This window comes from Phascolarctos cinereus, unplaced genomic scaffold (assembly GCF_003287225.1).
Source record: "Phascolarctos cinereus isolate Bilbo 61053 unplaced genomic scaffold, phaCin_HiC Scaffold_2;HRSCAF=192, whole genome shotgun sequence".
Taxonomy (NCBI): Eukaryota; Metazoa; Chordata; class Mammalia; order Diprotodontia; family Phascolarctidae; genus Phascolarctos; species Phascolarctos cinereus.
In genome coordinates, this window is record NW_027555625.1 from 314527658 (window position 1) to 314540601 (window position 12944).

General features: G+C 40.6%; 1 protein-coding gene across 3 annotated transcripts in view; it reads left to right on the plus strand.

Moving 5' to 3' along the window:
- The window catches only part of HCK (HCK proto-oncogene, Src family tyrosine kinase), a 35588-nt gene extending 25742 nt beyond the window's left edge, over positions 1–9846 (plus strand). For all 3 annotated transcript variants that reach the window (XM_020990720.2, XM_020990721.2, XM_078150203.1), the window contains 3 exons: positions 1578–1731; positions 2080–2211; positions 6845–9846. In XM_020990720.2, coding sequence (XP_020846379.1) covers positions 1578–1731; positions 2080–2211; positions 6845–7047 — 489 coding nt within the window. In that variant the 3' untranslated portion in view covers positions 7048–9846. The remainder of the gene's footprint in view (positions 1–1577; positions 1732–2079; positions 2212–6844) is intronic.
- The last annotated feature ends 3098 nt before the right edge of the window (positions 9847–12944 follow it).

Here is a 12944-nt window from a genome sequence, read left to right on the forward strand (position 1 = left end):
TCTGTGTTCCAAGTTCTTTTCAAGTTCTGACATTTTGTATTCACATTCTAAGGTGATAGCAGGTGATAGAAAGAATACTATGTTTGGAGTCAGGGCTTGGATTTGAATCCTCAGTTCTCTGGGCTCTTCCAGGTTTAATACTCTGTGTTCTAAAGCCCTTTACTCAGATCACTTTTGAAGTTTCACCATTATAACATTTGTCTCTAGGTCAAAAATGAACTGTTTGTCAGTGGGTCTGCCCTCCTCCCCCACCCCAAGAAAAAAGTGTGAAAAAGCGTTGAGTCAACCAGCTTGTCCAAGTGACTTGAGTTAACACTGACAGGGTCAATTATCTGAAGGATGTTTAGCTTGGATGATGAGAGTGGGGAGGAATTGATAGGTTGCTATTTGTCCTTTGTTCTTGAAGAGGACTATGACATCAGGGAGGTGATGCCATGACGTGCAAGTGAATTGGGTTTAAGTGAGGTAGGGCTGTCCAAAGTCACCAGCCTCACTTTCTCCTCCGGAGCCATTTGGGTCCAGTGGCCAGATATGGATCAGGACACCTGGAGATGGCCCAGGATGCAGTGGGGGACCTTGGCCTTTTCAAGTTAAGGTCTTTAAGAGGTCTCAGTTTGACTGGGGCAGTGCTCATTCAGTAATTAAGACTTAATAAAAAATGAGGCCAAAAATGGCTTCTTTAAATTAAAAAAAAAAGATGTGGGAGGGGAAGACCTTCAGGGTTTCTGGCCAAAAACAAACAATTGTTATTTACATTCAGGGCTGTTACAGGGAAGAAGGAACATCTTTACTCTATGTGATCTCACAGAGCCATTCAATTCAATTTAGCAAGCATTTAAATGCCCTTACAATCCAAGCACTGTTATAGGTTATGGGAATAAGGCAAAAAAAAAAAGAAAGAAAATGCCCTACCTTCAAGGAGGTTACATTCTACTGAAAGAAACATGTATGTAGGTAAATACATAATATGCACAAAGTGAATATCAAGTCATTTCAAGGATGGGGTGGAGTGAACACAGAATCTCAGACCTGGAAAGGGTCGTGGAGGAGATACAGTCCCACCTTCATCAGAGCAGGGATCAAGCCTGTTACAACATTTCTGAAAAGTGGTCAACCAGCCTCCATTAGAACACCTCCAGGGGAGGGGAAACTTCCACCCTCCAGGACAGCCTGTTCTACTGTTGGCAGCTCTAGGACAAAGGGTTTAAAGTTATAAGGAGACAGATTTCAGTTCAGTATAGGAAAGAACTTAAACTGGAGTTGTCCAAAATTTGACATAATCACCTCATGGCTGGATGATCATTTGTCCAAAGTGCAAGCGAGGAAAAGTTCTTGCTCAAGTATGGGTTGGATTAGATGCTCTTTGAGGTATCTCTCAAGACTAACAATCTAGAAGAAGTCCAATAGCTGATTCAAGGCCAGGTGGTCTTAGTGGACCCAGGTTTATCTTAATCTGGGACTGGAAGGGTTCTGGGAGGGGAGGAAGACAATGGGTAACACTTACTTGGTTAGCTCCTCCTCTACTGGTTGGAATTTGGCTTAAGTTTGAGGATGGTTTTCTGTTTTTGGCATTGTAGATTGCTGAAGGAATGGCCTTCATTGAGATGAGGAACTATATTCACCGAGATCTAAGAGCAGCCAACATCCTCGTCTCATCGGCCCTGGTGTGTAAGATTGCTGACTTTGGCCTGGCACGGCTCATTGAGGACAACTTTTACAATGCTCGAGAGGGTAGGCACTGTCATGGCCTCTTTTCTCTCTGAATTATCCCTATTATCCTGCTATAACCTTCTTCATGCCCAGTCTGACATCTTTTTGTCAGGCCTCAATCTTGTAGATCAGCTACAGACAAAGAGGGTGAGCCTTAGGAGACCTCAGTCATTGCCCCTCTCTAACAATAACTGCTTTGTGAATTTAGGCAAGCCATTTAATGTTTTTGAGCCTGTTTCTGCATCTGCCAAATGGACAGTGGATCTTCAGAGTGGTACAAATGCTGGACCAGGGCCCATTCACATCATAACTCCCCCTTACCCCTGTCCCTGCAATTGACTCTTTTGACTCAACTCTATCCTTCACCAGGAGCCAAGTTTCCCATTAAGTGGACAGCTCCAGAGGCCATCAACTTTGGCTCCTTTACCATCAAGTCAGATGTGTGGTCCTTCGGCATCCTTCTGATGGAGATTGTCACTTATGGCCGGATTCCCTATCCAGGTAAGGAAGATGATACCTTCAGGAGCAAAGGAAGTATTATGGGATGAGGGGGGATAGTAAGGAGAGGGTAAAGATTATGAAACTAGAATAACGAGGGCCTTAAAAGCAGGTCAGAAGAGCTTGTATTCAATGAAATGGGATCAGAAAACCATTAAAAATTGTTGAGCAGAAAGTAATATGTGTATTAGGAAGATCAGTTTGCCAGAGGTACAATAATATTATGTCATCCCAAATATAAGGTATATCCCTAACGTAAAATCTCTTTGAAAATATGTAAGTATCATATCAATACACTCTGAAAATAACACCTGTTCTAGGCCGTTCTCAGATTTTAGGTAAACTAAATCTGGAGAACAAATCTAGCCTGTATGCAAAACTGATTAAAGTTTTATAATGCTTTACAGTTGCAAAGTGCCTTACTTATGATCTCGTTTAAGCTTTTTAATAGACCTGTGAGGCTAGCAGTACAGAGGGCTGCTTTTGATGATAATATTGAAAAATTAAAGCTGGGGAGTAGAAATTTGCCATTGTGTCCCTAACATTGACCAGAGAAGAATGTTCTGGTCACTTCAAAAGGATTTTTATAAAAAAAAATGTTTTATGCCACATAGTTATGAGTCATTATTACATAGGAACTAGAACTAAAAGGAGCCTTAGAGATTATCATCTAGCTCATCCTTCTTATTTTATTTATCTTTATTTTAATTTTGAGTATTTCCATATATGTTGTAGAACAGGAGGGGATTGTACATAAAACTATGAACTTCTAATATGTAGAGCTTGCTTTTCTTTTTAAGAATATAATAAACTTAACATATAACTTTCAAAGCTGTCCTGTTTGTAATACCTTTTATTTTTCTTTCTCTTCTCATTTTTTTTTTGTGGGCAAAGAACTCTATTGCTATTCATTCTCTCTCCAAATTGAAAAAAAAATAGAAAGGAACAAATATGTATACAAAATATGTGTACAACATTGTAACAAATATGTATAGTCAGGCAAAAGAAATTTCCACATTGTCCATGTTCAAAAACATATGGCTAATTCTGAATTTTGAGTCTATTACTCCTCTGTCAAGAGGTGAGTAGCAAACTTCATTGATTCTCTGGGATCATGGTTGTTTATTGTATTACTTAGAGTTCTTATGTCTTTCAAAGTTGTTTGTGACATCAAAAGGTTGTTATTGTATAAACTGTCCTCATAATCCTTCCTACTTCACTCTACATTTGTTAATGTGTATTCACAGGTTTCTCTGAAACCATCCCATTCATTGTTTCTTTTGGCATAATATTCCATTAAATTCACATGTCATAATTTGTTCAGACCTTCCCCAATTGATGGCACTCCCCCTTGGTTTACAGTTCTTTGTCAATATAAAAAGAGCTGCTGTAAATATTTTTGTATATATGCGTCCTTTCCCTCTTCCTTTGATCTCTTTGGGGTATAGGATTAGTAGTGGTATCCCTAGGTCAAAAGGTAGGCACGATTTAGTGACTATTTAGGCACAGTTCCTTTCTGCTTTTCAGAGTAGCTGTACCAATTCATAGATTCATCAAAAGTTCATTAGTATGCTTGTATTACCATAGCCCCTCCAACATTTGTTACATTCTTTTTTAGGGGGTAATTATCTGATGGGTGTAAGGTAAAACCTCTTTAATTTGCATTTCTCTGGTGTTTAGTGATTTGAAGCATTATTTTCATATGGTTGTTGATACCATGGATTTATTTCTTTGTAAATTACCTGTGCATATCCTTTGACAATTTATTTATTGGGAAATGGCTCTTGTTCTTATCAGTTTGAACTCATTTCTTATATATCTTTGAGATGAGATATTTATCAGGGAAACTTGCCACAGAGATTTTTTCCCCTAATTAACTGTTTCCCTTCTAATTTTAGTTTATTGTTAAATCTATATTTATCTGTATAAAAGTCTTTTAATTTCATGTAATCAAAATTGTCCATTTAATCTTCTGTGATCCTCTTTATATCTTTGAACACAAACTCTTCCCTATCGGTAGTTATAAAAGATAATTTCTTTTTTGCTTCTCTAATATGTTTATGATGTGACTGTTTATATCCAAGTCACATATCTAGTTGGAGCTTATCTTGATATATGGTGTGAGGATCTGGTCTCTACCTAATTTCTGCCAGACTGCTTTACAGTTTTCCAGGAGGTTTCTTGCTGAATAACGAGCTCATGCTCCAGTAGCTGGAGTCTTTGTGTTTCTTGAACATTATGAATAAATTAAAAACACTATGCTATTATGTTTATTTGCTTCTTTATGCCGTATATTTAATTGTTCTACTGATCAACCTCTCCATTTTTTCCACCAGTTAATAGTTTTGATGACTGTTTCTTTTTAGTATATAGTCTGAGATCTAGTTAAACCCCCTTCCTTCCCATTTTTTTAAAATTTCCCTTGAAATTCATGGCCTTTTGTTTCTCCAAATGATTTTCTTTTTTTCCCTAGCTCCATAAAGTAATCATTTGATCATTATGCACCAAATAAGTAAATTAATAAAGAGAATATTGTCAATTTTAATATATTAGCTTAGCCTATCCATGAGTGAACATTATTTCTCCAATTATTTGGGTCCAATACCCTCATTCTACAAATGAAGAAAATGAGACCAGGTCACAATCAAAAAGAAACAGAGCCACAGTTAATAAAAAAAAACAACAACCCAGTAACAATTTACTAATAATACTCTTTATGATAACGGGTGATTTTTACATAGCACTTTATAGTTACCAAACATTTTACACACATAATCTCATTTGATCTTCAAAGCAGCCCTCCCAGGTGGGGAATCTGAGGCCCAAAGAAAGAAAATGACAATCGGAGTCAACCAACTAGGATCTAGTGCGGCCAGGACTGGAACCCAAGCCTTCTGAATCCAAAACCAAAATGTTTTTTCCACTGAACTACCTTATTCCTCTGCTGGAGGAAATTATCTGGATAAGTAGAGCGTCAAACCTTCCAACTCCCTTTGTCCTTATCTGCTGTTGCCAAGCAACCTTCTATTATTGATTAGCCTTTCCAAGTAGACCCTCTCTCTCTGGGAAGGATGAGCTGTTTGGCAGACAGGACTGTACTAGTAGCCTTTGGTGTGGTTGAAAGAACCCTAAAGTTGGAGTCAGAAGATCTGGGTCCCTGTCCTGATTCTACCACATTAGAAGCAGCTAAATGGCACGGTGGATAGAGTGCTGGAAGACCCGAGTTCAAATCCAGCCTCAGACATATACTAGCTTTGTGACTCTGGGCAAGTCATTTTAACCAGTATTTGCCTCAGTTTCCTCAACTGTAAAATGGGTAGTACCTGTCTCCCAGGATTGTGAGGATCATATGAGATAATGTTTGTAAAGCTCTTAGCATAGTACCTGGCATATGGTAAATGTTTAATAAATGCTTATTTCCTTCTTTCCTTCCTTCTGCATTCTAATTGGTTGGCCTTGATTGCCATGCCTCCTTCTCTGGGTCTCATTTTCCCCTTCTGTAAAACATTGATAATGAATTTCACAGGAGATACTATGAAGATCAAACGAGATAATGTATATATAAAGGGTTTTTTTAACAATACAGGGCTATATGAAAACATATATTATTATAACTAGCATTTTTATTACTAAACTGTTCTTCTGGCTTATCAATTAGACTCTTGTGAGTTTAATTACTATAAGTAGGGACAGCTAGGTGGAGCACTGGCCCTGAAGTCAGGAGGACCTGAGTTCAAATCTGGCCTCAGACATTTACTACTTACGTGACCCTGGGCAAGTCACTTAACCTCTATTTTTGACTCAAAAAAAATTACTATAAGCCAGTTTCCCAGACATCCTTTCCCAAAAAAAAACAGTTCACTTCAGCTGAAAAGTAGAGAGCCAATAGTATAGATGGGCCTGTGAAGTCCAATTAGAGCAATCAGGCTGCCACTCTCTTGTAGCAAGTGACCATCACAGCTATACATGTATGTACATATATGTATGTATATATCATATGTGCTAAGGTAAAGGATATAGACAGATCACTAGATTAATAGAACCCTAGAATTGGAAGAGAGATTATTTTGCCTAATCCCACATCCAATGCATGAATCCTTTCTACACCATCTCAGATAAATGTTCTTCCAGCCTCTGCTTAAACACCATCAGTGACAGGCAGCTCAACACGTACCAGGGCAGTCGTGTTTCTAAGCCATCTTAATTTTTGGGAAGTTCTTTCCCATACTGAGGTAAAATCTGCCTCTTTATAGCCTTCCTACTATAGTTCCAATTCTGTTCTTTGGGACTTAGTTCGAATTGAATCACTCTTTTACATAATAACATTTCTTTAGATATTGGAGAACAGTAAAGACGTCTCCCTAAATCTTTCCTTCTTCAGGGTAAACATCTTAGGTTAGATAGAAAACAGAGGGAAGCCATACCTCTTGGGGACCTTTTAAGTTTACAGGTATATTATAGACTGAAAAAAGTTGAGGGTAAACATTGGACTACTTCTAGACTATGGATACCCCCTCTAAAACCTCAGCTTCCTGTCCCTCAAATTCATGACAAGTCAAAAGTGAAATTAGGTGAGAGTATGTACATGGCCCCCACTTCTCCTTCTCCTATCTGACTCTTTTCCCCTGTTTTTCAGGAATGTCTAACCCTGAAGTGATCCGTTCCCTGGATCGTGGATACCGGATGCCTCGTACAGACAACTGCCCAGAAGAACTATACAGCATCATGACTCGCTGCTGGATGAACAAACCCGAGGATCGGCCTACATTTGAGTATCTCCAGAGTGTGCTGGAGGACTTCTACACTGCCACTGAGAGCCAGTACCAAAAGCAGCCATGAGGAGTAGCATCCCAAGCATTGTGACCAACTCTTGAATCATATCAGCATACCATCATGTTGCTTTCATGTACACTACCTACTGGTCATACTCATCTTCCTAATTCCCATCTCCATTTCAAGATCCATCTCTGAGACTGGGAGTGTGGAGACCTGTGTTCTAGTTCTGTCACTAACTCAGTGGATCATTGGACCAAATCACTTGCTCTTTCTGGGTCTTCCTCTTTAAAGTGAAGGCATTGGATTAGATGATCTCTGAGGTCCCTTCCAGCTCTAACATTCTATATTCTATGTTCTAAGGTCCCTTCCAGTTATAGCATTCTATGTTCTGTAGTATAAGGTCCCTTCCACCTATAACATTTGACAATCTAAAAGCTCTTTTGGTTCTGACATTCGCTGACTGTGATTCCTAGGAAGATTGCTGGTCAGTATTGCTATTGGCAATTGACTGGGATGGTTGTTATTCCAGTTTTAGCCACAGCTTTGGGAGATCTGGGTCAAATGGAAAAATACTATGAATGCCACAGAGTTTATGGATAGACACACATTTCTCTTCTTCCAATTGCCAAAAAATCCTCTTAGTTCCTAGCAGCTCATTAACCAAGAAATTGGGATGGAGACCTCCCAGAGACCAGAACTGCTGAGAGAAAGGGGGCTGCATCTTTTTTTCTTCCAACCTGCCTTGGGACAGTGTTAAGAAAGGAGTCTGAGAGTTTGTCCATGCTATTGTCTCAGAAGAGCTGTGAGCTTAGCCTCTCATTAAAAATTTCTCAAGAGATGAGGCATTTGGCCTCCTCCCAGTCCAAATTAAGGCATAAGAAATTGTTTTGGCTTTCTTGTCAGGACTAGTGAGTGGCTATACCCTTCTCATTTCCTATCCCAAATTGGCCAGTGTGGTTGTCAGAAACCCATCTGTGGTGAAGGGGGTGCTGGGATTGGTGGGAAGTGATTTTGGAGGGGCTTGGCAAAGGACAGCCCCACAAAGGACAAGGGGAACATAAGAGGGTAGAAGATGAGAACTTTGTGGGTTGGCCTTTCCCAGATGTTTTTCCAGGCCCCTTGGCTGCCACTACCTCCAGAGGCAAAGATGGAAGGCTAAAGATTCACTTCCAAACTGTCTCTCCTGAGAGGACTGGGGAGGAATCAAGAAAATAACAGAGGAAGATGTAGTTAGCCTGAACCTTACCTTCCTATTTTTTCTTCTCAGGATGAAAGAATACAAAGACAGGCTCCAGAGGTTCGCAGATTAGCCAGACCACTTAGTCCATACTTGTATGTGTGGCCACATTCTCAGCCACAGCTCTCCCCAAGGCTTCACTAAAGTCCTGCCTTGGCTTAACTCTACGCTTGAGTTAGGTCTGTGGATGTTAATAATAGGAGATTACAACTAACTGCAGCTCACCCTATTCCCTTCTGTTTGAGGTGGGCTTCTTCTCCCTTTCTTCGCTGAGATGGCCACTGGGGTATTTAAGGCTAGAGAACTGAATGGAATGAGGACGGGGTCCAGTCTCATAGGTGCATCTAGACCCCCGTCATCCTGAACCCCGCTTCTCCATCTAGCGTATTCCTGCCCTAATCATGGGAGATATGGGATAAAAGAAATCAAATGGCCCAGGGCAGCCAATACCTGCTATGGGAAAAACCACTCAGTACATACGTCCTGTTGGTGGTGGGTCAGAGATAGAAGCATTGTGCACAAAGAAGAGTGGCACCTTATCTGGATGTCTCACTACAAAGTCTTAGTAAGTTCTAAAAATTCTCTGATTCACTGATTATTCAACAAACAGCTGAGGGCCTACTACATGCAGAGCATGCTCTGCCTTTGGGGATTTGTTCATTTAGCCAACAGTTATCAAATGTGCAGAGCACCATGCCACACATTTGTGTGCAGAACATAGTGCCACAAAATGGAAGAAATACAAAGATTAACTAAGACACGTTCCCAGTTCTTAAGGAACGCACGATCTAGTAGGTGTATAAGACGTAAACCCCGATACTTTTAAAATATCATGTTACATGAAAATGCTATGGAAAGGTTAAAAAAAAGTGCTGTCGACCAAGAGGATGAGGGAAGACTTCCTAGAGATGGTATTACTTGAACTGGGTTTTAAAAGGTGGGTAAGAATTCAAAAGACCAAGACAGCACAAGGAAAGCAAATGCAGGATTCTTGGCTCTGTAAGAAGACAGATGAAATTCAGTTTTATGCTGGTAGTAACAATCCGCAGCACTTTTATTGTTGTTGTTGTTGTTTCGGTGAGGCAATTGGGGTTAAGTGACTTGCCCAGGGTCACACAGCTAGTAAGTGTCAAGTATCTGAGGCTGGATTTGCCAAAGCACTTTTATGATGCCCTGAAGGCTATTTATGGGCCAATTCAACCCCTCAGGGCTCATGGAGCCATATTGATTAGTGATAAGGAGATGATCCTAGAGAGGTGGGCTCAACACAAATATACAGAATAGCCCAGGCATGGAGATGGCAAAGGCCCTACCCTCAATGATCTCCAATCTAACTGGTAGAAAATAATGACACAAATAGCTATGGTAGCAGGGAAGATGAGATAATTGCAATGGAGAGATACAAGCAAAGTGGCATGGAGTTGTGAGTTTGTGACTTTATTTAAAATGAAAAGTTTTTATTTACCTTTGACTCTCATTGTGTTTTTAAAAAACAGGTTTGTCTGCCCCTTTCTCTATCAAGCCCCTTCTTCCTGTCATGTAACCTTCTCCAGGGCACTGATACCACAGTAGGTCCTGTTCCTTGTCATCTGTTTTAACTATCAATAAAGAGGTGTAAGATTTGCTTTCTGTGGCCTGCTCTTGCCTTTTGTGATATAGTACTAGGCTCCTTTCTCCCCAGTAGCACTCTATGGTCAGTTAGACCCACCCTCTCTCTCTTCTCCAAAATTTCTTTAGGATCAATGACTCCATAGGACTGGAGATGCCCCAGTAGAGTTGATCTCCTTGGGCAGCTGTGTCTTCTTTTTTCAGGGCCTTAAGCCCTAGATAAATCAAGAGACTCAAGGTGCTAGGACCAGAAATGATACAGGGCTACCTCGGACTCTGGGCTTCAGTTTCAACACCTATTAAATGGGAATGAGGATACTGGCCCTGCTTCACTCATGGTGTTGAAGAAGAACACGGGATGTGAAAGTGGCTTTAAAACAACAACAAGAGTGGACACACTGAGAAGCGTCCATGGAAGGAGGCATACTTAGTCAGGCGTGACTAATGGATCGGTTTGTTTTGCCTAATTGTACTTCTATATCACAAGAAGGAAAGTTTTATTTGTTTTCTGTCGGGATGAAATCACTGGGGAAAAAAAGCATTAATAAAACTTAAAAAAAAAGCAATAGTAGCAGTAATCTACGTACAGTGCTGGCTGATTATTTACCATTACTAATTGGAATTCAAGCTCTGGACACTTGCTTTCCTCCTAAATCCTTTCTTTTCTGTCAGGTTTTTAAGATACTGCTCTTTCCTGATTCACGTCCTACCTTTTGGAGTGGTACTTTTCAGTCTCCTTTGCTTTCTAGGTATACCCCAAGGCTCTGTCCTGGGCCCTCTTCCCTTTCTGCTCTACACTTTCTCACTTGGTGATTTTTTTTTTTTGGTGAGGTGAGTGGGGTTACGTGACTTGCCCAGAGTCACATAGCTAGTGAATGTTATGTGTCTGAGGCCGGATTTGAACTCAGGTTCTCCTGAATCCAGGGCAGGTGTTGTATTCACTGTGCCACCTAGCTGCCCCTCACTTAGTGATCTTATCAGCTCCCATGGGTTCAATACCATCTCTAAGCCAATGTATCCCATTGCTGTATATCTAACCTCAGCCTTTCTCCTGACCGTCAGTCCTACATCATCACTGTCTATTGAACACTTCAAAATGGATGTCCTGTAGATATCTCAAACTTGTTCAGAACAGCATTCATTATCTTTCCTCCCAAACCCATTCTTCCAAACTTCCCTGTTACCGTTGAGAGTAATTCCTATTCACCCTGGAAACTTTGTGTCACCCTTGACATCTCACTCTCACACTACATATCCAATCAGTTGCTATACCTTCTACTGTCTCTACAATACTTTCCTCATACATCCCCTCCTAATCACTCACACAGTCTCCACCTGTGAGTAGTGGTAAGCAGCTAGGTGATGCAATGGATAACAGCTCTGGGCCTGGAAGTTAAGAAGACCTGAGCTCAAATCCGATACTTAGATTCTTACTAGTTGTGCGACCCTGGGCAAGTCACTTAAACTCTGTTTTCTTCAGTTTCCTCATCTGTAAAATGGGAATAATAACAGCACCTATCTCAGGGTTGTCATGAGGATCAAATGAGATAATATTTGTAAAACACTTAGCACAGGGCCTAGCACATAATAGGCTCTGTATGTCTTCTCCCCTTCCCTTCCCACCTTAGTTAAGTCTTTCATAGTCTCTCACCTGGATTATTTCAATAGCCTCTTATTTGGCCTATCTGTATCAAACCTCTGCCCACTCCAATTCATTCCCTACATGGTTCCCAAATTGGTTCCCCTAAAGAACAGTTCTGACCCTGTTAGCTTCAATTCTCTTGTGGCTCCATATTACCTAGAGGATCAAATGCCTAAGTTTGACATTTAAAGATTTTCAAAACCTGGCCCCATTGGGCTTATGTTAGGTCTGGTGCATCCTGGGCACCAAATGCAGGTTCAGGACATATAGAGATTGAATCAATGAGGCAAATAATATGGATTTTAAAAATCCTTTCCTAAAAACAGACAAGCACTGAGAAGAACGAACATTGACAGGCATAGCACTCTGATTTCCTATCCATTAGGACACATCCAGGTCAATAATATTCCTGTAGAAGAATAAGTAACTTGTCAGGACCAAAGATCTATATTTCCTTATTTATATAAGATTTATCAAAAAGTGGACCTTAATGAATTTAGCCTATTCTTGTTCTAGGTTTCTAGGACCAAAGGCTATATATATATATATATATTCTTTCAGTCATTAAAGTCATGCAACCTAGTCAACCCCTTAAGGCTCAAGGCCTAGGCAGAACAAGAAATACCTAAGACATTCCACCCTTTGACGATGTAGAAGAAGCATGACCACACTTTATGCCTAATAGTAAGGACTAGGACCTCAGTTCTAGATAGTAACAGATAAAATATCCAAGTTTAATAGTACAGAATGTACATTCTGAACAAATGGGGGAAAAAAACAGTCACAACCAAATCCACAGCCACCTTCCAAAAGTCAACATAGTTATGGCATTAAGATAATAAGTCAGTCAGATGGTCACAATGCAACTGGAGGCCAAATGAAGAAAGAACTAGGAGGAGAAAAGCTGGGAACAGAAAGCTGTCCATGAGAACCAGCAGAACCCTAAGGACATCTCTACTCCCAAAATAATACCTGGTAGCAGAAGCTAAGTATATATAATCCCTTTGCTTGCTGACCCTTGGCCTAAGATGCTATCTCTCTTCCCCTTATTCTGTTGCCCCTACATCCTTCCTCACCCTTCCTCCTTGATTATGACCTCTGCTTCATTAACCCCAAGCTTACTGAAACCAAATTCTCTGACCCCTAAGTTCTTCTGAAGGTCCTATCTTCCACCCACTCTTCTCTTTATCCAAAAGGATTAAATAGGTAATACCTTCCCCCAACTCCCACTCATCCTAACCCCTAAAAGACTGTGAACAGTCACTTCTTCTTCTCCCCTGTTGTCAAGGCCCACGGTCTCTCCCTCTGATGCCAAGGCCTCCTTGGCTTTCAGGGAGATGACTTGCCCAAAAGCATCCCACAGGAAAGATGGTGAGATTGGGAAGAACATTCTATATCTTCCCCAGGAATAAGTTTCCATTGCTTTCAGTATCAGGCCCACAGCTCCCAAAAGAGCCAGGAGTAAAGGGACAG